The sequence below is a fragment of the Thamnophis elegans genome, chromosome 5, assembly GCF_009769535.1.
Source record: "Thamnophis elegans isolate rThaEle1 chromosome 5, rThaEle1.pri, whole genome shotgun sequence".
NCBI lineage: Eukaryota > Metazoa > Chordata > Lepidosauria > Squamata > Colubridae > Thamnophis > Thamnophis elegans.
In genome coordinates this window covers 55362952-55388161 of record NC_045545.1, presented here as the reverse complement: position 1 = coordinate 55388161, position 25210 = coordinate 55362952, and the positions used below count along the sequence as shown (strand labels likewise).

The following is a 25210-nucleotide window of genomic DNA, read 5'->3' as shown; positions in this document are numbered from 1 at the left end:
GGAAGTGTAACCGATTCTACTGCGGCATCTTTGCTGCTGAGGTCACCAGGGCAGGAAATAGTCGTCGTACCAGCTGTAGGAATAATCATGCAATTGCTCCGCGGACTCCTTTTGTTGCAGTACCGCACTATGGCTGCGCCCATGTAACGAAGAAAGGTTTCTATCTATCCAGACAACCAATGAGTTCCCCTTTTTAAAGCATTTCCCCCCCTTCCTGGGGAATCCACGATCGGCGGAATTCCAAGTTCTCCCAGAACTGGAGTCTTGGCATTTCTTTAAATATGTTCGTCAAACCTTTCAGGGTGAAATCCAATACCGCTATCAAAGGTTCCGATAGGTGAGTTTGATTTCCTTCATTTCAAGGCATTATGTTCTTGGGAGTTGTAAATCGGAATATTTTCATGTCGATCGCAAGGAGCAGTTTTATGTGAGCAAGACTAAGACTCTTTTACACGATAATGACGGATGCGGTTTCGAAATTTTGTGGTGAATAAATGCCTGCTTCAGCTGGAATGCAAACTTGGATCTTTTTGCTTACAGACATCGTGTTACGCGGAAAGATCGATGGTCGACAGATAAAAGTGAACTGATTGTTACTCCAGCACTGCATAGTGTGTGCATCGAAAGGAATGTTGGGCTAAGATTTTGTTCTGACAAAACAATAACGATCTTCTAAATATATGTTATTAAATGAGATGTAATTATCTAATCTTGCTATATTTAAAATAAAAATTACCGTCCTAGAATAATTGACAATTTACAAAAGAGGAAATACAGAATAGCATTGTATTACTTTCTGAAATGTTTTTATATATCGATTTTTCTTTTCAGATAATAAAATACTTGTTCTTATAACTCTGTAGTATCTAACTCAACATTTTTTGTTAAGGGATTGTTTGGGCTTTATATCTATGGCGTTAGAATTTAGAAATTGATTGCATTATTTGGACCAATAAGATTATTTCTCAACTTTCAATACTTGAGATTCTTTTAAAACTGGTATTCTTCAAACTGCTTTTTATCTTATTCATTATTTGCTATCATTGAAGCAGATTTCCATTCAAAATAGATAATTCAATGATACTTTACCATTAAAAATTGAAATAAATATGTATTTCTTGACTTACAACCATTTGTTTAGTGATTGTTTTAAAAAAAATGACTTATGACCATTTTCCCATTTGCGATCTTTACAGCATCCCATGGTCACGTCATCAAAATTCAATTCCATTGACAACTGCAATGACCTGAGGTCATATGGTCACTTTTTGTAACCTTCTGAAAAGCAGATTCAATGGGGAAGCCAGATTCACTTAACAATCCTGTTACTAAATTAACAACTGCAGTGATTCAATTAACAACCGTGACAAGAAAGGTTGTAAAATGGAGCAGAACTCATTTAATAACTGTCTGTCTTAGCAACAGATATTTTGGGTTCATTAAAGTCGTATGTTGAGGACTACCTGAATAGAATATACAACTCTGATTTGAAATAAAGGCTTTAGAATAGTGTGCCAGTCTTAAAATGGCTTTGAGGTTTTTAAATAACTTTTTAAATGTTATAGCATAGTTAGGATATTTGTATATTTTATATGAGTTGCTTGGGAGAATAAATAGACAGAATTAGGATATTAAGAAAATAAGTATTAATAATGTACTACTAAAACATCTCATAATCTTATATATAGGTAATCGCAGATTGAATGATATGGTATTCAAGGGATGTCTATTGATATGTAGTAACAGGTATAAAATTAAAATTGCAGGAGGAAATTGCGAAATGATGTTGCAGCAACATTTCCCACCCTAACTTCGGAACAACTGGCTGAAGTTGTGCCAATGAAAGAGGAATTGAATATTATTAAAATGTATACTCATAAAGGAGAAATTGTCACAGTTTATGCTAATGGCAAAAATCCCATCCTTTTTGAAATGGAGAAAATGCTATATCCAACAGGTACAGCAGATATTTCAGTGAGCAGTTGATGTTGACACTTGGAATTTTTCTCTTTTTCTTTTTGAACAAGTTACTTGATTATTCTGACCCTTGGTTTCCATCTCCAAAAACAGTGGTCCAATACTTCCTAGTTATGGCAATGAAGTTTCAAAAAGTTTAATTGCAATTAAGCAGCATGCTTTTCATGATGCATATATTATTTCTGAAGCATGGTTCGTTACAACTTCTCAAAATATATTTCTACTGGTGAGTGGAAAGAAAGAATTTATACTGATTGTAGGAGGATATGATTAGGCTAATTAGGGTTTTAGTTTCTATGAAAGGATTGTGATGATAGTAGTGGATACATACAGATAGTCCTGGCTTAACTAGTCATTTAAAAACCATTCAGACTCATGACAGCCACGGAATTGGTGCTTAATCCCCAGTAACCATCTGTCATAAATGATAGCGTCACCTCCCCCCTCCCCCCCAATCACAGCACCATATGTTGGATGAGCCAGCTTGATGACTGGTTATAGTATTTTGTAGTCACATGGCTGTGATTTGTGATTATTTTTTTTTTTTTTGCCAATGTCTGGCAAAAACCTCCACCCACTCAAATGAATGGATTTGCTTAACAACAGCAGTGTTTGTTTAACCGAGGGTGAAAAACAGTATACATTTTTTTCTGGTCATGGGAATGCTTAATCCTATGACTGCAACAATTTACAACCATAATTCTAGGGTCTATTACAATTATAAGTCAAGGATTATCTGTATTTTATTGTAGTGCTCAACATTTTCTGACATGAAACCACTCCACATTTACTATTTGATTATGGTAAATTAATAATCTATTTAGCCTAAGTTTTAGATATCACCATTTCTTCAAATGTAATAGGCAACTATAGTTTAAATAAGCCATGATACTTAGGCCATAAACATGGTACAGAAAAGGAAGCATAATTGCACAGCTCTAGCTAATCAATGTCAACCTTCCATTGTTATACTTAGAAGTTTTAAATATTTTGTATTCACTCCTTTGTATGGGTCATATTAAAGCTAATGCTAATGAAATGATTGCATTCTTCAGTTAGTTGAATGAAAAGTTGAAATGAGGAGAGTCATTTGGATATGCCCTTTATTTTTCTAGTAATTTCTATTTTTTTATTTTACATTATGCAAAACTGAGGAGAAATCAATATTAGCAAAACATTTAAAAACTATTTTCTTTTCTCTTTGGGGCAGTGTATACTTTATGGTCTTATCCCCACCTTCTCCCTGCCTTTTCTACTTGGCCACCCGTGATGCACAAATTAGTAGGAGGAGCAGGTAAGGAAACAGATTGAAATCTGTTGGGCTGTTTATCTGCCTTTTTGTGGAATTTGCCTTCAATATTTGTCTTGTAACACTATTGATCTGAACATGCATGTTTGAAAGTAGGCTTTTTAAAACACAATTAAATACATTTTCAAATAGTCATACTTTTTTACCATTGATTGTTTCAGAAGAGCTTTGGGAAATTTCTCTTATTTAACCTTAACAAAGGAAAATAAAGGATAGTCAGTTAATAATCAGTCTGATTTGACCCCCACCCCCCACCCGTATTTTCCTTGGTGGCTTTTGAATGCCGTCCTATAGAACACTTCTGATCCCTAATTGTTATTCTTCAGACACTAAGTAATTTTTTGTTATGCTTTCCTTTTTCCTAATACAAAATCTAATACAAATTCTTAAATTCTATAGAGAGCCTTAGTTTGTAACTGTAATAAATGCTGTGGCAGAATTGTTGAATTGATAGTGGTGAGAAAACTCAAGAGACACACTGGGCTTATACACACAATATCCTAAGCCATGCTAGTGTTTGTTTATGGATGCTATACCAGACAGCCTGTAAAACATGGTCAATATTCAAGTTGTCATCATTTTAACAGTATGCAGTTGTAGAAGCTATGCAGGTACTCTCCTTTTGTGTGTGTGTGATTTTGAAGTATGCAAAAAAATTGGCAAACACTTCCTGTCTGTGTTTTGAGAATTGGGAGGGAAATTCTGACTCAGTGACCTATTTAATCAATATTGAAATCAATTGAGGTCTCTGCCTCTTTTTATGCATTTGGAAGGGTTGAAATATACTCAGGAATCGTTCATATGCTGCAGATGCATTAATTCCAGTTTTCAGCTGTTCCTGCCTTCTGGCCCTGTTTTTGAAGTACAGAAGAGAGAATAACTATTTGTCAGCATGGATATAGACCTGTGTGTGTATCCATCCATCCATCCATCCATCCATCCATCCATCCATCCATCCACATAAACAAACACAGGTTTGTGTCCATGTTGATTAACTATACATGTACACACACAAACATACAAGTAGGATTGGTTTTGGAATTTCTGGAATAATAGTTATAGGTTATAAAGCCAGTTCAGTGTAGTGGATAAGGTAATATTTTAGAAACTGGGAGACTCTGAATACTAATCCCACCTTCAGAACAAGACCAGCTGGGTAATCTTGAGCCAGTCACTCACCCTCAGCTGTAGGAAGGAGGCACTGGGAAATCACTTCTGAAAAATCTTGCTAGGAAAACTGCAGGAACATGTCAAGGCAGTCTTGGAAAATCAGACATAACTGAACAGAAAAATAAAGTTATTTCAAGGTACAGATTGCAGAGACACAGATTTACATAATATTTGATTTCAGACATCATGTTGAACATAGTACCTTTTAGTGTCATGTGAAGATCACTGAGCCAAAATAAGATTTGGATAAAATTAAAATTAAATTGTGCCGATACCTTTAAGCTACATTGCTGAAAAGATGATACTTGCTATGAAATGTATCCTGCATTTTATTACTGGTATAATATTTTGCTTCTTAATTGTTTACTACAGAAAATTGTGAGAGGTTGCTTGAATATTTGTTCTCTTGAACATATGTTTCTTTACTACAGACTTAATGCTTCCAGGAGTTATAATTCCCAAATGTGGTCTTCCCCAGATAAATCGAGGTACTCTCTGTGCTGTTACCTTAGTAGAAAACAGGTATGATTTCTAGAGAAAATGAATGCTAAAAAGATTAATGATTTGTTAATGATCTCTTATTTTTATATTATGAAATGTTGGCTACTGCCTTAGAAAGTGACAATTATATATCTCAGACAAGATCTCCTTTTTGGGGAGGATATTTTTAAAATTGTGGCACTTCATTTTATTTCATGTTATCCTATTTTATTGGCAGCTGTATTATTATATAAGGTGCTCAACAGTCAAAATTTTATTGGTCCTTGTAGCATCAGATCAAACCAACATAAAACTTATATTTGTTTTTAGAAGAAAAAATTGTAGGTCTATAGCAGTGTTACAGAAATGCACATAGTTGTGAATAAATGAAACATCTTCACACTGAATTAAACAATGATATGAAATAGTTTACAGGCAGAGGCTTTCTCTTTCTTGATTTTTTTTAACAGAAATGAAATCTCTGTGTCTAAAGCAGATGTCTATCAATGAATTATTACTCTTCCATGAAGACAGAACATTGCAGATTGCATATGTTTATAATATTGCAGGTAGAAGTCTCTTGAGTTCATATATTGGAGACATTTGCTTGATATCTTGAAGAATTTCTTTTGTGAAGCTGCTTGTAGGAATGGAGGGGGGAGTTATGTCAGCTTCAATTGGTATCCAAGTCTAGCATGCTTCATTGTTACAATTTATGTACAAGAAAAATGCAAAGAAGGAAGATGACCACAGACTTTGTATGTATACATTTTTGTGTAGTATCAGAGATAGTTGATGTGCTTTTTCCATAGAGCAAAGTTGGAAGGTAGAAGCACCTCTTTCTGTCTTAAAACACTCCCTAGTTACAAAGCTGATTCTCTGTATATAAAATATAAAAATTAGGCAATTCTTTGTTTAAGAGGAAAAATCAGGACATTTGATTTTTCTCATTTTAAGGTAATGCCTTTTACTATTTTTTATTGTTTTTCATTACAAAAAGACCTTCCAGATCTGAAGGGCAAATGTTAACAAGAGTAGTAAATCTACTTGAAAACTTGATAATGCACTGAACAAAATACAGGTGGATTAGAAAAAGAAGAACAGAAACTGCATTTTTAATTGTTCCTTTAGCAATGTTATACTTTGTCTCTGGGTGTCATAACCCTTGAACTTTGGTGTTTCTTCTAGGTTTTAACTTTGACTTTCAGGATAAAACATAAAGCCAATATCAGCTAATTCATGTTTTGGGTATGATATGCAAATTAAGAGAAACTGGTCTTTAGAGCTGTTTTAAATGGAGTAAGAGTTTGACTTAAGCATGTTGCATTCTTTTTCTTGTCTTTTTGCAGAGCTCCTGTGGCCATTGGAACAGCTATTATGACAACTGCTGAGATGGTAGCAGCTGGGATGAAAGGAAAGGGTTTCACAGTGCTGCATACTTACATGGATCACCTATGGTGAGGACACAGACCAATTTGAGAGAATGTTCCAAATCTGAAGTAAAGCTATTAGTTTTGGCACCATATGAATTCAAGCCTTTGGCCAGCTGATTTCTGGACTCTAACCTGACTACAGGTAGTCCTCAACTTATGACTACCACTGAGCCCCAAATTTCCATTGTTAAGAGAGGCAGTTGTTAAGTGAATTGCGCCTCATTTTATGATTCTCCCCCCACAATTGTTAAGTGAATCATATGGCCATTAAGCAAATCTGGCTCCCCACATTGATTTTGTTTGTCAGAAGACTGCTGGGAAGATTACAAAGGATGATCACATGACCCCGGGACAATGCAGCTGTCACAAATAGATGCCAGTTGCCAAGAACCCAAATTTTGATCACAAATTTTGACCATGGGAATGCTGCAATGGTCATAAGTGTGAAACACAGTTATAAATCACTTTTTTCTGAGCTGTGTAAACTTGAAATGGCCACTAAATGAGTGGTTGTTAGTTGTGACAACTACCTACTGTATATATTAATTTAGACTATATTAGATTTTATTAGAATAATCAACTTGTAAATTGGAGTTTCTAGGTTGAGGCTTTATTTCTGCCATGTTAGGTCACCTTACATTTGCACTTTTGAACAATAAAAGGAAAAGGTTTTGGGTATATCATCAATTTGGAGAACAGAGAGCTCTCACAGTGTTTCAGGAGTAGTCTCTAATTACGTGTTAGCACTGCTAATAACAAACATCAAATTACAACAAAAAGCATGGGATTTGTTTCTAGTCTTATTTGAACCTTGTTTCTAAATTGGGTCTTAATATGTTTGGTGATACCTACTCTTTTGTAGCCTAGTGATATCAGTGTGGAGTTGGGGAGCAGCATTCCCCCTAAATTCCCCCTTGCACTACTAAGATATACATTTCCCTTCCCTCTTGGATTAGGTCCCAGAATAAATTGCATGTGTCACTATGAGATATATGCAGGTTTGAATGGTTCCATTGACTTCATAGTATTGAGATGTTCACCTGAATTGTACTGCTCTCCTTACAAATGCAATTTGAAAATGCATCTGTAATTTGCAGACACAAGATTTCTGTAACTTCAGACCACGTTCAATTAATTAAAATGTGGGTGTTCTTGTGCTTGGTTACACAGACAAAGTCTTGAATTGGCTTTTGGTCAATTCAAGACCTTGGTCCTTTCTACTGGCATTCATTAACTGGTATTATTTCAACTATAACTTTTATGGGATCAGATGGTTACTGCTTTTCTGATTTCTCTGGAATAGGTATTGCATTTTAAGTAGGCTTGTTTCCATGACCTTTTGGCTTCATACGGAGTATGCTTTATCACATTATCTATGTTTTTTTTTAAATTCACAAGGGCAATTGGTGACAAATCAAGCCCACCTACAATACCCCCCTTAGAAATAGAAACTCCAGAGATGGTTGCTGGAGAAGAGGAGGAACAGAAGAATGAAGAAGGGGAAACACCTGAAAGCAGCCTCTCTCTTGATCCATCCTTGCAGATGGACACTGAACATCTCAACTTAGAGGAAGACATAGGTGAAAAAGAGGAACTCAGTCAAAATGATGCTGCTGAAAAGACTGAAGAGAGCGAACCACATATTTCTCAGGAGATGGAAGATAACAGAAGTCCACAAGGTATAATTAGAGATTTGCACAGAAATAGGTTTACTAGATGCAGAGAATAGCTGCTTTGTTTCTATCATTGTTTTTCAACCTTTTCACAGATTATACCACATTTAGGACATGGCAATATTTGAGTACCACCAGTCGCTTAGCAATGTGTCAAAAACCTGATTACCAAAAAAAAAGAAAAAAGGTATAAAGTACAGATAGCCCTTGACTTACAACAGTTCACTTAGTGACAGTTCGGAGTTATAATGGCACTGAAAATAGTGACATGACAATTTTTCACACTTACGGCCATTGCAGCATCCCCATGGTTATGTGACTTACATTTGGATGCTTGACATCTAACTCACATTTCTAAATGGTTGCAGTGTCCCAGGGTCATGTAATCACCTTTTACAACCTTCTGACAAGCCAGATCAGTGGGGAAACCAAATTCATTTAACAACCATGTTACTAATTTAACAACTGCAGTGATTCACTTAACAAATGGGGTAAGAAAAGTCGTAAAATGGGACAAAACTCATTTAACAAATTTCTCACTTGGCAACAAATTTTGGGCTGAATTGTGGTCATAGGTTGAGGACTATCTGTACACCCACTTACCACACTTTTAATGGGAAACTTGTGCCTGTTTCTCTGATATTAATCTTTGCACTTGTGGTTAGAGAGTGCGTACTGGTAGAATTAAGTCAGATTCCAGCTGAAGACAATCCTAAACAGACAAACCTGGAAATAGTGAAGTTAAAGCTCATATAGCTTGCTTGCCCATTGTTTACAAAATTACAAGCTTGATGAAGCAACAACCTGCCCATGCTTGCATGACAGACCGATCCCTAAACCATTCAGAACCACATCCATATATTACCAAAAGTTAAAACATGACTGGCCCTTGAAGCTACCAGCAGCTTTTACTACACTTTGCTTTACAACAGTCTCTTTGCACAAAGAGGTCAGGGAATAATGGAAGCTCAGCAGATTGCAGCAATTCCTCCTACAATCCTCGGGACCAGAGGTGATATTCAGCAGGTTCTAACCAGTTCTGGAGAACTAGTAGCGGACATTTTGAGTAGTTCGGAGAACCAGTAAATATCACCTCTGACTGGCCCCATCCCCATCTATTCTCTGCCTCCCGAGTCCCAGCTGATCAGGAAGGAATGAGGATTTTGCAGTATCTTTCCCCTGGAGTGGGGAGGGAATGAAGATTTTATAGTATCCTTCCCCTCCCATGCCCACCAAACCACACCCACAGAACTGATAGTAAAAATTTTTGAATCCCACCACTGCTCAGGACCCAGTTGAGAAAAAGAAGAGGGAGCCCAAAAGGAAGTACAGCATCTCTGCAATCTCTTTCTGACAATCCCTCAAAAGAAAACTTTTGAAATCGGGCTTGAGAATCAGATTCTTGAGTGAATAAGAAATAAAACCTTGGCAGAAGAGATGTATGTTATTGCTTTTAATTTATGAGGGATAGCTTGTTGATTTATTTATTTTATTTTTTGCTTTATAGCTGTACATTTTATTTAAAAATTACATAAAATCCTTATTTGAAATGTTAGTGGTGTACAATACAGAAGCATGATTTAATTAAAAGTGACTTTATATGCAAACCAAACAATATTGTATTCTGTGCAGAGCCTATTGAGGGACATATGGTGCCTAATGTTACTTTTTACAGAGCAAATGGACGCCCTGCTTTATCAGTGTTTCTTTCATGCCTTAAAATGTAAAGTGAAGAAGTCAGAGCTCCCTCTGCTGACCAGTACGTTTTTGCGTAACTACATGTTTTCCTGCTGGTAAGTATTTCTTTTATGTATTAAATTTTTATATCGCCCATCTCACTCTGGGTACTTTACACAGCATAATATAGCAATCTAAACACACAACTAAAAGCACAATTTGAAAACAAAATTAAACAAGTAAAGTGATAAAAGTGAATCAAAATTTTAAAAAATTCATATCTACCGATATAATAAGTATCATATTTGTAGGCTGAATATTAATTTTGCTGCAGAGGAATAGTTCTCAAAATCTGGTCTGCAGACCCCTGGGGTCCCTGAGTCCCTTTCATGGGATCCACGAAGTCAAATAAATAAATATTTAACATTTAACGTATTGATAGATAAACCACATATATCAAAACTCTTTGGAATCCTGAATCATTTTTAACAATGTAAAGGGCTCCTGAGACCCTAATGTGTGAGAGCAACTGCTGTAGAGAATTGTTTTCTGTTTGAACCTCCTAGATTTTACCCATGTTCACCATATCTGATATGTTACTATAATTCATTCATTCAGAACATAATCGATTAACCTAAAAAAATATGTACTTTATCGATGAATAACATTTGCATATACAAAGTACAAGTTAATACAGTAACACAAGGTTGATATTTTTGAACCTAGCATCCTAATATGGCAATATACCAGTTAACTCTATGATATTTCAGTTCCCATAATTCATAAATTTAATTCAGTGATTGCAAAACCATTGTTATATAATTTAGCTTCCTACTCTGATTTAAAGATTTTGCTCTCATTCCAACAATCAGTTGGAAGATTATTAGTTAGAAATACTAATTGCAACAAAACCAAAAACCATATGCTACCATCCTGAGAGTTATGCAGCTTCTGACAATGCTCTTTTCAGCCTCTAGATGCGTGCTTTTCAAATTTGGTGTATATGTGGACTACAATTCTCAGAATTCCCAGGCCAGCAAACTGGTTAGGGAATTCAGGGAATTGAAATCCACATGCCTTAAAAGTGCAAAATTTGAAAAACACTGATCTAGTTTAACACCTTTTAAAAATCTATGTAGCTTGAAGTGGAATTGGCACATGTAGCCAAGACCATTAATTCCTGTTGAATCCAGTTCATTCTATTCCAATCAATTTTACTACCCCAGATCCCAAACAGAGCTCATTTTTGTGCCATTATTTGAAATAGAAATACAAATGATTAAACTTGGAATTGTAGGTATGTAAAGCATGCATTTCTATACTGAGTGAAGTTCTGGTGATTCTCAGCTTCTTGTTATCTGCAACATGGTTTAGAACCATTACCGGTAATCATGAAGGTTACAAAATACATAGTTGACTTCCTTTGAGCATTCAGAGAGTGAACATGCTTGTGTTGGAGAGTTTTGTCTGTATGTAGAAGCTTCCTTCTATGTAAGAATATTCTGAATTAAACCAGATCCTTTAACTGCACTTGAGCATGCAAGAGCTTCTTTATGCTGTATATAAGGATATTTGGGATTAGGCCAGACTGCAAGAACAAGATTGCAAGAACTGATTAATGGATTGAAGTTATCTTGGAGTTTATGCTAGCTAAGGATTCTTAAAAAAAAACAAAAAAAAACCCATGCTTTGGTAAAGTACTTATAGTAGGAGTCAAAATCCGATGTGCATAAAAGACTAGACCACAGCAATTGTAATTAAATGAATCACTATATGAATTTAGCAAGGATGTCTTTCTAGTTAGCTTATTCTAGATGATGCATTTTTTTTGTAATTATTTTTTCCTTTAATTTATTAATAGTCCAAAAGATCAACAACTGGATATAAAGAAATCTAGCTACAAAAAGGTGAATAGTTGTTTCTTTGTGCATTTATGGAAGTTTGCAGTAATAAATAATTTGATTTAATATTGTGGGGATTTTCTTGACTTGCCTGCTTCTCATATTTATGTCCTAATTTTGCTGGGTGCCCTCCCACATCCTTTTTAATATCTACATGAAACAGATGGGAGAAGCCATTGGTTGGGTTCAGGGTGATTTATTATCAAAATACTTATGACATCCATCCAGCAACACATCTCTGTTACCAGCTGTCCAAATTAAACTGTCAAGATTTTGGTTTTGGCTGCCCTAGATGCGGGAGTTTCAGAGTTTCCATTTTAGTTTTTGGGTCAGGTGGCACTATCCCATTCAGATGTTGTGCACAATGTGGAGGTTTTCCTGGATTCCTGCTCACAGAGCAGGTCACAGATACGGCAAGAGGACTCCCAATTAGTTAAAGCTCTATATGGCATAGGGCCAGGTAACCCAAGGGGCTGCTTTTTCCCAAGAACATCTGCCTTTGTTGTATGCTCATACAAGGAAGATATGCTTCAGATTCCTATGGGACTAGGAAGCATGCCTTTTTTGTGGTTTCCTCTGCTCCCTGGAATGCTCCCTCCCTCTGATATACGGCAGACCCCAAATCTTTTCATCTTTACAATAGCCATTAAGGCCTGGCTTGTCTCCCAGACATTAGGGACCAGTTAAATGGGAGTTCCCGCCATGGTGTTTTTGTTGTGTGCTTGGTCGTCTTTTTACATTTTATAATTTGTATTTCTATATTGACTGTTTATTTTGGTATGGTTTTCTTTGTTGTTGTTTTTTCTTTTTCTGATTTTTTTAAAAATGTTGGATGCCACCCAGAGTCATACCGTTTGACTTGGGAAGCTGTATACATTTTAAAAATAAATTAATAGACCCATGTTTAGTCCATTCTAAGCCTTAGAAATTCATTGGCCGTCTGAGCTAGTTCTGTCTCATTCTCTATCTCTCAGCCCAGGTTCCTTGACAGGGTTGCTATTGTCTAAATAAAATGGAGATTGACACCCCCCTTCCCCCCATGCAAGGCATCTTAAATCTTACAGAAAAGGCAAATACAAATCTAACACATACATACATAAATTTAGAGAACAATGGAAGTGAACAATGCACATGACCATATAGATAATCTTAAATTATTTTGGATCATAGTGCAATCCTGAGATATACTCAGAATTAAATCTCACTACATGCAATGAAAATGCCATTTTAGGATTGCAGTGGAAACCTGACGTGTTATATAGCAAACTGAATAAAAATAAGTAAGTATGATGTCATTTCATCTCTATCATTGACCATACAGTGTGGATAACTTGGAAACTGCTCTAAAGTTATAGTGGAAATATTTGAAACGTAAAGCATAGATTTTGCATCCGCATGCAAATTCATGGATTAAAGAAAGTGTAATGGATAAAGTGGGTTTTTTTTAGAATTTGCCAAAATAATATATTAGATTTTCAAAACAGTATTTAAAAAATACAAAACTGTATTTGTAGTATTAGTTACTGCACATTGTGTCTCTGGTCATTCATTCAATTGTATGCACTAAATGGTCTATGTGGGTCAAGCAACAAATGAACAGATTGATTTGTACTTTCCCATTGATATTTGTAAATGGTTTGAGTCAGGGCAATCTTTATATTGTAACAATATCGTGAGTTTTCTTCTACAATGTTGCAAAAAAATTATGCTAAGAAATTTGTTCTCCCCCCCCCCCCCTCTTTTTCAAGACATAAGGCCTGAGATAATTCCAATTTAGGAAAGAGATTAACAATATATTTTGTACTCATAATATTTCCAATAATGTCTCTCCAATGTAAATTGCTTCCTCTGTATTATTTTACTTATTCATATCTTTTTAGCAAGCATTTAAGAGTTACACATTCATACAACTTGAAGATGTAGCTGATGTAGACTTTAGTATACTGCCATTACAGCCAGCCCAAAAAATAAGTCTGTGTTTATTGTAGCCCAAAGAACTTCCCGATATGGTTGTGAACAGATTACTATCAGCCTATGCGTGTATTACCTAGGTTCCCCCTTTTTTATCTGTATCCCAAGTCTACAGTGAAGAATTGACATTCCTTAGACAATATCCCCTTTTATTTGGACTATTCTATGGCTAATGCTACTATTTTGTCCCAATATTCAATTTTAACTATTTTTCTCTTAGTTCTCAAAATTTTTGCACTCAGTGCAACAGCAGAAGATTCTCCAGGTAAAAGAATTGAATAAGGGCGTGGAAAGTATTGTGGAAGTAAATTGGAGACATGAAAGGTAAGATTTTAAATCACATAACCGCAAACTTGGAAAAAAGGGAGACATTTAAATATGGGGGTCTCTGATGCTTCCCTGAGCTTGGTTGTTTTCTTGCAGAAATGGTAAAAAAAAACCCTCTTCAAATTGTGGTCATGGAACCATGGGACAGATGCAACCACTTATATAAATGCGAACCATTGCCAAGCTCCCATAATGCAATCGTATGAACCTGGGGGGAATGTCAGTCATAATTTTGAGGATGATTAATGATCCTAAGAATTATTTTGCTAGTATATAAAATCATGGTTATTGTGCAATGGTTTATAAATTTTACTAAATGCCCTATCTTATGTACAGTGACTTTTTCCAATCTATTGGCCACTATTTCTTCTCCTGATCTATACCATAGTTTGGTTAGAATATTTACCAGTGATTCTTCTTCTGTTAGTTGCCATATTTCTGTAGATAGTCTTTCGACACTTGTAGCCTTCCAATTTGCTAATGACTTGAGTGCTAATATTTATTTCTAATATAGATCTTATAAATAAGGAATACCTTCTAAGACAACATGGAAGTTGACAATAATTAATAATAAATCTGTACTGTACAGAATTTCAGTGTATCTTTGGTCTTCTTTAAATCTGTCTTTGGCATTCTAACAAGTTTCTGGCTAGAACCTTCTGAATTCAGAGATCTTTTGGAAGACTGTCTTTGTTTTTCTATCTCTGTTTTTATCCTCAATGTCCTTAATCATGTTGCCTCTTGTCCCTTTTATAGCTATCTGAAATTATTCAGTTCCTTCTTTGATTTTTTTTCTTTTTTTAATTTGGCTTCTCTTCCAATCAATTTCCATCATTTATTCCAACATACAGATTGCTTTCTGTCTCTCCCCCCCCCCCGGTTTGTCAGTCTCTTTTTCTGCTAACAATTTCTCTCGTTCTCTACCAATAAGTTTCAGGATTTCAAAGTGATTCCTGATACTCTTCTAGAAAATGGTGTGTGTATGCTCAGACTCATAGAAACTAGTTGAGTTTGTTCTTCCACTGTAGCTTGAGTTGAAATTAAGCAGTTATCATGTGTTCCATAGGCAGCACCTGTCTGTGTCTTTTAATTTATGACTGAGCTCTTTCACCACTGTAGTCACTTTGATTTCTATTTATCTGATGATGGCCATCTACAGGGACATCATTTTGGTTATTTAAATACTTGTATTAGCAGTGAAGAAAGGATTGGATTGGCAGAAACATTTTAAGTTGTTCTCTTGCTTCATTTCTCTTGTCTAGGCTGTACAACCCAACTCTGTTTTTCTCCTTAGTTTTTCCAACTTTGGCATTCCAGTCTCCAACCACAAACAGCATAATCTGCTTGCAAGTTTTGGCAGTTTCAGATAGAAATTGACCATAAGAGTAATCAATACCAATAGTAGGAATATTAACTTGGATCATAATCCAAATAAAGGATTGTTCACAAAGTCTAACTGTTATTTTTGGTCATTGGCTGCATTGCACCAAAATACTGTCCTTAGAAAGCAACACCATGCCTTCTTTATTTTTCATGACCTGAATAGTAAACAGTATGGTCGTCTAACTGAAAGTGCCCAATTCCAGTCCATTTCAGTTTTTTGGGTGCCTAAGATATCACTATGTAGTTGAGTCATTTTATCTTTCACTGTTTTGAACTATTCCTTATTCATGTGTCTTATATTCCATGTTTCCATTGCAAGGTTTTTTTTTTACATTTTCAGGTTTTCTTTTACTAGATGTCTACATCAGCAACTAGACACTTCAGAGGCTTAAATTTAGCCATGACATAGACATCATTAATAGTCCAAAATATCTTCAGCTCTTCCCCTTTAACAGGCTAAATGCCATCAAACCCGAAGAGCCCATCATACAGCACTGTATTGCCAATCTTATAATATTGTCTATCCATGCAGTAGTTATAGTAAAGTATAGTACTTCGCCATTGCCTTTGCATTTCCTCCCCATAGTGTGCTTGGCTAATTTGATCATCAGCTTCCAGCATCTTTTTATATCACTGCTACCCTGTGCTCTGTTGCTTGCTTTCGTTGGATTATTGAGTTTAGTTGGATTATTCATGTTTTGAGTAACTTTGCTGGCATATGTACTCTTGGAATACACTCCCAACATTCCATTGCCATGATGAGACAGCAAAGCAGATCTTGAGGGGGAATAAAAAGATAGGACTAGACTAATACTAAATGCTTTCTCAGGTTTTAAATCAATATGTTACAATTGTGCTGAACGTCATGACCTGTAGAGCCTAAATCTCTGTATCATATTAGAGGTGAGGGGTCAGCAATGCAGCAACAGCCAGGCTCTTTAGAAGCACATATATTTCCCCCACAGCCAACACTTAAAAAAAACCCCCACAGAATGTTTTGAATGAAAATGTGACAATTTTGAAAAAGGGGCATCTGACACAACATAACAGTGCTTTGCAACCAGAAATGTTGATCAATCCAAACATCTATCACATAAAGTTTATCATGCTTTCACCATTCCTTTTGCAGTATGAAAAGGGGTAAATTTTTGGAAAACTCATTCTAGTGCATTCACATTAAAATAAAATAAAAATCCAAGATCAAACTTTGGAAATCTCAGCTATTTTAGTAGTAAGATAATCTACACCAGTGGTCCCCAACCTTTTTATCGCCGCGGACCAGTCAGCCTTTGATAATTTTACCGTGGCCCGATGAGCGCGCGCAGGGGGGGGGCATTGTTCGCGACGACACATTGATTGTTTATATATCACGTCCGTACCAGCGCGGGGCTCTCTTCCCTGGAGCCTTTGCGCACGGCCCAGGAGCTTTTGCGCACGGCCCAGGAGCCTTTGCGCTGCAGTGATCATGTCCCCCGGCCGCTGCAGCGATCATGGCCCCCGGCCGCTGCAGCGATCATGGCCCCCGGCCGCTGCGCGGCCCGGTGCCAGGTACTCCACGGCCCGGCACCGGTCCGCGGACCGGGGGTTGGGGACCACTGATCTACACAACAGCCCATCATTGCTACCATAGTTATTACCACTACAATCTTTGCTGCCATGCCATTGAGCCACATTTTTTTGATAGCAGTCTATTTCTAAATTTTTATGGGATGCTTACATTATTTCTGTGTTACTTTTAAATGCATAATTTGGAAGTGTAGAAACTGTTGTGAAGAATAGGTAACTGTAATGGAACTATGCATTTGAAATATGTGCAAGATTTAAAACTTCATAAACAATGATGCTTAGTGGATATGAAAGGATAGTATTTAACTTTCTTACAGTCTATAAGTGGTAACAGACAAAAATATTTGTGGTATCTGCTCAGCCATAAACATTGTGTCAGCTGTTACACATTTGATACTTGGAAAAGTCGGGGATGCCTGCAACCTAGATATACAGTACATCTAACCTATTTCGCTTACTGCCACAGCTTCTGAATGGCAATGGTTATCCCTGATGTAGATAGTGATAATGAAAAGGAGAAGAAAATATTTGAAAAGGAAAGGCATGGCTTCTACTCTTCTCTTCCTTTAGTATCAACACACACCCTCCACGTACTGTATGTCATCTCGCTCCAGTTTCATGCAAAATGCTGGAACTTGAGCATGCTTACCTGTCGTCTCTTCCTATTGCTGCCCATGCTCTCTTCGCAAATCTTCCTCCTCCTTCTGCTAAAAGTGGCAGTGGATTAGTGTGGATAAAGATGCATTGCAGCCCCTCTTCACCTTTCTCCTTGGGGATCATCTCTGAAGGGGTCGGTTCCTTGATTCTGGGCTCTTGGGTTTTATTTCCTATAGGAAATTCTATTGCGTTTCCTCCCCCACCCATCTGTGATGTCACATAAATATAGCATTATGAAAATTCACATTTTACAGTAACTTTGATGAGATCTTACTTGTGCTATACTTTGACAGATGTGATATCAGGGCTTTCTGTAGTAATTTGCTAGAATAGGCAATGTACAGCCTTAGCTCTGTCATAATAGGTACTTGTGATGTCAAGGAAGTTGATTGAGTATGCCTAAGAGGATCATTTAAATGTAGCTTTAGATAAGAAATTAACTAGAAGTGATATGCAAGAAGATGAATAAAATGTACCTATCCATATATTTTATACCAGAAATAGATTTTATTAGAATCCATTCCAGAAAGTTCTATAAAATTATTTTAAGGACATTTGTTGTTCTTTTCCCCCAAAATCATTATGAGACTGGTTTGGGAAGTTGTGGATGATTTCTGTCTCCTTAAATATATATTAAAAAATCCAAGATTGCTATTTTCTAATATATTTGACAGTTTCATATACCCTGCTCAAATGTATGAATGTTTTCTCTAACTATTCTGGTTCTTTCTTTCTTTGCTAAATCAAAGAGTAAAGTTAAACTCTTCTACTGCCATAGTATCTAGGAAGTTGCTGGGTAATAAGTATTTTAAATTTCTTATGGAACAATTTATTTGTTCTAAATAGAAATCGTACAAAACAAAATTTGTGTTTTACCCATGATAGAATTTTATATAGAAAGGAAAATAAGTATTGAAAAGTTAACAAAAGAAAAATATTCAGATGTCCTAAATATAAGTTTAGAAAATACACAAAATTGAGTTAACATCTTCCTTTTAAGAACTGTATATTGTGTTTGTGAGTGTATTCCTAATTGGTGGCATATGAGCAACAATATAGTGGTTTAAAAACCCTAAATTAGAGATCCTAGCTTGCATAGAAATGTATCAGTATATTTGGAGTAAAATTGGAGTTTGTGCTTGCTGCACACAGGCAAAACTTATTTGTAGCAAATGTAGTGGCTTGGGTATGCCTGGTAACTAGTTAATCATTTAATAGAATAGTGTAGTGTAGTGTAGTGTAGTGTAGTGTAGTGTAGTGTAGTGTAGTGTGGAATGGAATGGAATAGAATTCTTTATTGGCCAAGTGTGATTGGACACACAAGGAATTTGTCTTTATCTTGTTGAAAAACATTATGTGAAATCTGGGATTGCCCAAAATCATCATAGGCATAAGAGGTCAATAAAAGAGTGCATCTTGGAATCCTCTTGATTTATTGTTTTAAGAACAAAAAAGGCTCCCACTTTTACTTCTGCCATGAGCTTTTATATAGCAATAATGTGAAGAGTAGTTTACAATGTCTATTTTCTGTTAAGTCAGAAAGCTGAGATACTTTATTGATTAGTTTTTGCATGTCAGCTCTAATCATTACAATACGTCTCTGGTTAAATGTATGAAAATAATGTTTCTATGCATTTCAGCATTAGATCCTTCATTGTACCTGAAACTGCGACATCTGAAATGTCTGTCCAAGATTGTAAAGGTGATGACCAAGAACAACTGTACCATCCTCCTGAAATTATACCACTTTATGGAATCTCATCAAAGATGGCCCCATTGTTTCAAGAGTCAGGATATAAGTAAGGAATATAAGAAATCAGCATCTTTGTATTCTATAACATTAAACACCATCTTACTCAGTGGGCTGGGAGTGTTTGGAGATGGCAACACCCCACTGCTTAAAGGAAAGAGTTGTGTCATTGTTTATGTGTTTGAGTCACTTAGATTCCAGAGTTAACTTAGATGTTTTAGGCAAAAATAGAATGGCATAGCTAGACCTTATCAGTAGTATTTGCGTAAGTTTGAAAAGAGTGGCTTACCAGGAAAAATACCTAAAATATTAATGCTTTTGGAATGCCAAATTACTCTGTGTGCTTTATGGAAAAATGGAACCACCTCTTCCATATTTTGCCTTTTAATTAGAGTGTCAACTATATTGAGAAATCTTTAGAAAATCTTCAATTTGGAAAAGCAGGATATTTGCAATTGTTTCCATAATTCAACTTCACAACTGATAAAGTTCTCATTTTTCCCCAGGAAAGGCCATACCCTCTCCAGCAGTGAAGTGAGAAGTGTGATAATCAGCTATGTGAAGACTAATGAATTGGTTGATGAAGTGAACAAAAAGTATGTAAGAAATGAAACCATTGAACATAGAGATAAGAATATTTGCTTATTGGCTCTATACTAGCGTTGGTGAATCTTTTCGGCACCGAATACCAAAACGGGAATGTGCGCCTGGAAGAGTAGCCGTTCTTCCCGGTGAGCACGTGCACACCAGGAAGATGATCTTCTGCTTTCTGGCGCCCACATGCGCACCAGCCACCTGGTCTTCCAGTTTCTGGTGTGTATGTGTGTGTGAAGACTAGCTCGCCAGTGCACATGCGCGTACTGGAAACCAGAAGAGCAGCCGCCCGGTGCACATGTGTCTTCTGATGGTCTTCTGGTTTGAAACCAGCTACTCTTCCACACGTGAAGACCAGCTGGCCGGCACACCGGAACCCAGAAGAGCACTGGGTAACAGCTCGCGTGTCCAGAGAGATGGCTCTGCATGCCACTTCTGGCATGTGTGCTATAGGTTCACCATCACAGTTCTATACCATTGGCATGGAATGATTACACTGGAATTTTATGATATACCATAGCTTTCTGAGCTCATATGTTTCTATTTCCAAATCAGAATGTTCAGTCCCCCAAGTGATTAGTCCCATCCTGGTCCTTTCTGATATCTAGCAATATAAAAACGAGACAGGCATTTTCTGGAAGGCTTATTATTATGTGATTTGTAATCAGAAGTGCTTACTATTGCCCATGCACAAACACATGTAAACATACTTATATGAGTATGGGCTATAGGAGAAGGAGTGGCAGAACCTCAGGGTGGAGTCAAAAGAGGAATCAGCCTAGAGTCTTTATGTTGCCACAAATTGACCTAGTCCAACCCCTCTTGAATTCCATAGGCCATTATTCAGCACCCAAATAGTACAAATCGTTTATTGAGTACATTCCTGTGCATAGGCATGAGTAGTAATAAATCAGTTTAGTTGGAACCTGGTCTTTCATGCCTGGCATGGGCCTTGTGAACTTGTACTCTTAATTTAGCAGCTAATTGAAACAGAAAGTACTTCCTCAGGTTTAGATAGCACCATCAACAATAAACTTGATTAATTAATAGATTTACAAATCAGTAAGTTTGTTATTTTAATCATTAAATGTACTTTCTCCAGCAAGTATTCCACAGATTAGTAACTTGTAATTATCTGGTTTATAATTATCTAGTTGATAATTGTTTACCTTGGCTGGACGAAGCCTTTATCTTTCTTTAATTTACCTTTCTAAACTGCAAAAAGTAGGTGGCAAGACTCTTCTTCTTTGTAGTTCCTATAAATTTAAACCAACCTGATACAGTAAAAATTAAGTGCTGCACATTATTGAGACTGGTGTAGGGAGTAAATCATGATAAAAATGTGTTTCTTTTTTTAATCACAGCTTTGTAAAGGTAAATCCAATTTTGTGTGACTGTCTGTTGGACAAAGCAGAGCAAAATGAAATCTCAAAACTCAAGTGGGATGATCTCCTCAGCAGGTGAGGAAAGACTAATTCAAAGTGATGTTTTATATATTGGATATAGGCTCCCCTTATAAAGTAAATCTACCTTCCCCAATTTTGAGTCCTCTCTATTGAGACCATAATTCAAGAATTTTCTATCAGCATGGCTGATTCCTTTACAATCAAGTAACATTTGGTGAATTGGTGTCTTGCGATTTATCTAAGATGTTACCCACTGTAAGAGTTATTTCATAGCCAATGGTCAGTCAATGGGAAAAGTAGTTGAAATTCTTCACTGGAAGGAAAACAAATCATACTGGCTGCATGGGCACACTTTGGAAGCAGCCTTCCAAGCTTTGCAAAAGTTGCAGCAGCTTTAATGAAAGAGGCAAGATGCTTCATTCACATTTTATTTTATATAAAGCACCTTGCTCGGATGTTTTGCATGACTCCAAAAATTCTGCAAGGTATACTTCTTGTGCAAAAGGTACTGTTGGACAACTGTTTGCAAGGTAAGATTTTTGTCACCTAGTTTTTAATTTTTGCCTCTTCAGCATAGGTTTCCCAATGTCTAACAGTGGCAGGTTGGTTTGTCTATACGGTAAAACAAATGACCTGCTAAGAGAAATAGTACATTTCAAGCCCAGAAATAAGTTCTTGTTCTTGAAATATTTTTAATAGCAACATACTCACAGGGTTCAGCATTCATGTACTAAATGAATAGATGTAGTTGGCAATTTTGGACATCAGGAATGGCTAAGCCATAAATGCTGAAACATCTTTTACTAGATTAAGCTTAATATTTTCTAATTTACCGGCAGGTGTCTAAACAAACTAGAACCCTTCCATCAGGTAACCTTTTCAGGAAAAGAACCTGTTGTGAGAAAAGGATATATTCTTCCAATTGATGTAACTGTAGCACAGAGATCAGCCAATAAAAAGGTAAGAGTCACAACATGAGGTTTTCTGAGCAGAAATCCCAACTGCATTTGTCCAGAATCTATCACCAGGAAGAAGGTTAACATGCTTGCGTGGATCAAGAAATCATCAGTGTCACCCACTGGGTTATGGCTGTCTTTCTCCATACATGCATCCATTCATTTAAGCCACCCAGATGCTTTAGATTGCTGAATCTTTTGAATGTTCAATATTTCTGCATAATTATGAACTAAAATATGATCTGTTCTCCACATAAGTCCTAAAACTAAATAAATTTAAACAGGTTCATAAATTTTTATGCCCCTTTAGAGATATGCTGTCATATTAGCATTTCCAAAGATATTTATGTTGATTTCTAAAGACATGTAAAGATATTATTAATATGCATGGTAAGAGGTATACCTTCCCATCCCCACAGCTTGAAAATTATCAATAAAGTAGAGCATAGTCGCATAAAAGTAATACCCCAAATTCTTACAGTAGATTGCCTGTTAGTGGCAATTTTGTAATGCCCTTTTTTGTTTTGGTTACTAGGTAACAATAATTAAGAATCTTGAGTGGTATGGTTTGGACCCTCAGGCTGTTGCTAGCACCCTTCAGCAAAAGGTTCAAGCTAGCGCCACTATCGTCGCAATCCCTGGAGCAAAGGACAGATCACAAGTCCAGATACAGGGCAATCAGACCAACCATCTTGCTAAACTGCTCTTAGGTAAGTATCTTTGGCATGCTGTAATAGTATTAATTAATCATCCTCTCTGAATGAAGGTGGATTCCTGATGACTTCATAGATAATTCCACATGGTTTTCTTGGTAGAACCTCAGAAGTAGCTTGCCATTGTCCTCTTCTTTTATTTTTACTTTCCAATCTAATAATTAACCCTGGGAAGTCCCCTAAGGATTTCCATCCAAATATGAACCCAACCCAATCCTACATGGTTTGTAAGACCAAGCAAAGTTTCTCAGGTGCTGCCACCTGCTGGGACACTGAGAATATTTGTATTTATTTTTGTTCCTATTAGTGGCATCAGAACAGAAAACACAATATATCAAAGGGACATTCCCTTTTACTTTTGATCAGAGTGAAAACTCATAAATGTTTTTAGCAAGCAGTGATTCCAGAACTAGTTCTGATGCCACTAATAGGAACTTATTTGCAAGTATATATACCAATTTGCCACCTTTCTAGTGAACAGTGCATTTGTACAGTGCTACAAATTGCAACTGGTTGATGGATTTTGGAGCTGTAACATTCATCAATTTTAAATGGTTATGATGAATTAAAAAGTATTTCTTAACACTTTAAAGCAGTGTTTCTCAGGCTCCCCAACTTTTAAGATGTGTGGACAGGTTGCTGGCTGTGAGGTCCTAGAAGTTGAAGTCCACACATCTTAAAAGTTGCTGAATTTAGAAACCCTGTTTTATGGTATTCACAAAAATTGTTGCAAGTGCATATACAGGTGAAACTCGAAAAATTAGAATATTGTGCAAAAGTTCATTTATTTCAGTAATGCAACTTAAAAGGTGAAACTAATATATGAGATAAGACTCATTACATGCAAAGCAAGATAGTCAAGTCGTGATTTGTCATAATTGTGAAGATTATGGCTTACAGCTCATACAAACAAACCCCAAATCCACCATCTCAGAAAATTAGAATATTACATTGCTCAGTGGTCCAAAGTCCTCTTTTCTGGTGAGAGCAACTTTTGCATCTCATTTGGAAACCAAGGACCCAGAGTATGGAGGAAGAATGAAGAGGCCAGTCAAGCACAGCAATCCCACAGTAATTGAACCAGCTTTTGGTGCTTTAGGCAAAAGTTGCTCTCATCAGAAAAGAGGACTTTGGACCACTGAACAACAGGACTTTGGACCACTGTGCTTTATTAAGACCAGGGTCAACGCAGCCGTCTACCAGGAGATTTTGGAGCACTTCATGCTTCCTTCCACAGACGAGCTTTATGGGGATACTGACTTCATTTCCCAGCTGCCCACACTGCTAAAAGCACCAAAACCTGGTTCAATGACTGTGGGATTACTGTGCTTGATTGGCCAGCAAACTTGCCTGACCTGAATCCCATAGAGAATCTATGGGGAATTGCCAAGAGAAAGATGAGAGACATGAGACCGAACAATGCAGAAAAGCTGAAGGCCACTATTGAAGCATCCTGGTCTTCCATAACACCTCAGCAGTGCCATAGGCTGATAGCTTCCATGCCATGCTGCATTGAGGCAGTAATTGCTGCAAAAGGGGCCCAAATCAAGTATTGAGTACATATGCATGCTTATACTTTTCAAAGGTCCGATATTGTTCTATGTACAATCCTTGTTTTATTGATTGCATGTAATATTCTAGTTTCTGAGATGGTGGATTTGGAGTTTTCATGAGCTGTACGCCATAATCATTACAATTATGACAAATCACTGCTTGAACTATCTTGGTTTGCATGTAATGAGTCTTATCGCATATATTAGTTTCACCTTTTAAGTTGCATTACTGAAATGAATGAACTTTTGCACACTAGTCTAATTTCTCAAGATTCACCTGTATACTCTATAAAAGAAAGTGGAATTATACATATTGTTAGTCCTTTACATAGTGTAGATATTGTTGAACTAGATATGTTGAACTACTTTCCAATATCTCTCACCACTGTCTATGATGGCAACATCTAAGAACCACGATATGATTTCAGATTTTCAGAACATTTAAACTCTTAGTAAGCTGCAATTCCTTAGTGCTAAATGTAAAGTGACTAATATTAATGTTTCATTCTGTTGCAGAGGACTACCAGATACCTTGCAGTTATATCCAAGGTCTTAAAAAAGCACCAAAAACAGGGCGGAAAAAGTAGCCAAGCCTGTACCTCAGATTGAGAGTATGTTATAAATATCTTATTCAATGTAACTGAATCCACATGCCTTATAAATAAACTATTTTTATTTAATAGATAAAATAAAGACTTTTCCCTGATACCTGTG

The 25210-nt window shown here is 36.5% G+C and overlaps 1 protein-coding gene across 2 annotated transcripts; it reads left to right on the top strand.

Annotated features, from left to right (window-relative positions):
- The first annotated feature begins 82 nt into the window (after nucleotides 1–82).
- Nucleotides 83–25210, top strand: EIF2D (eukaryotic translation initiation factor 2D). 2 transcript variants are annotated; one of them, XM_032218879.1, is made up of 15 exons: nucleotides 83–337; nucleotides 1767–1957; nucleotides 3188–3271; nucleotides 4888–4978; nucleotides 6286–6393; nucleotides 7768–8048; nucleotides 9718–9835; nucleotides 11581–11626; nucleotides 13812–13915; nucleotides 19165–19323; nucleotides 19781–19870; nucleotides 21233–21328; nucleotides 22114–22234; nucleotides 22766–22940; nucleotides 25013–25210. In XM_032218879.1, exons 1-15 carry the CDS (start codon nucleotides 282–284, stop codon nucleotides 25081–25083), a joined length of 1791 nt encoding a protein of 596 aa, XP_032074770.1. In that variant the 5' UTR covers nucleotides 83–281; the 3' UTR covers nucleotides 25084–25210. The 2 variants fall into 2 exon arrangements, with proteins under 2 accessions (XP_032074770.1, XP_032074771.1); XM_032218880.1 differs by lacking the exon at nucleotides 83–337 and adding an exon at nucleotides 2071–2203 and having other exon boundaries at nucleotides 1869–1957.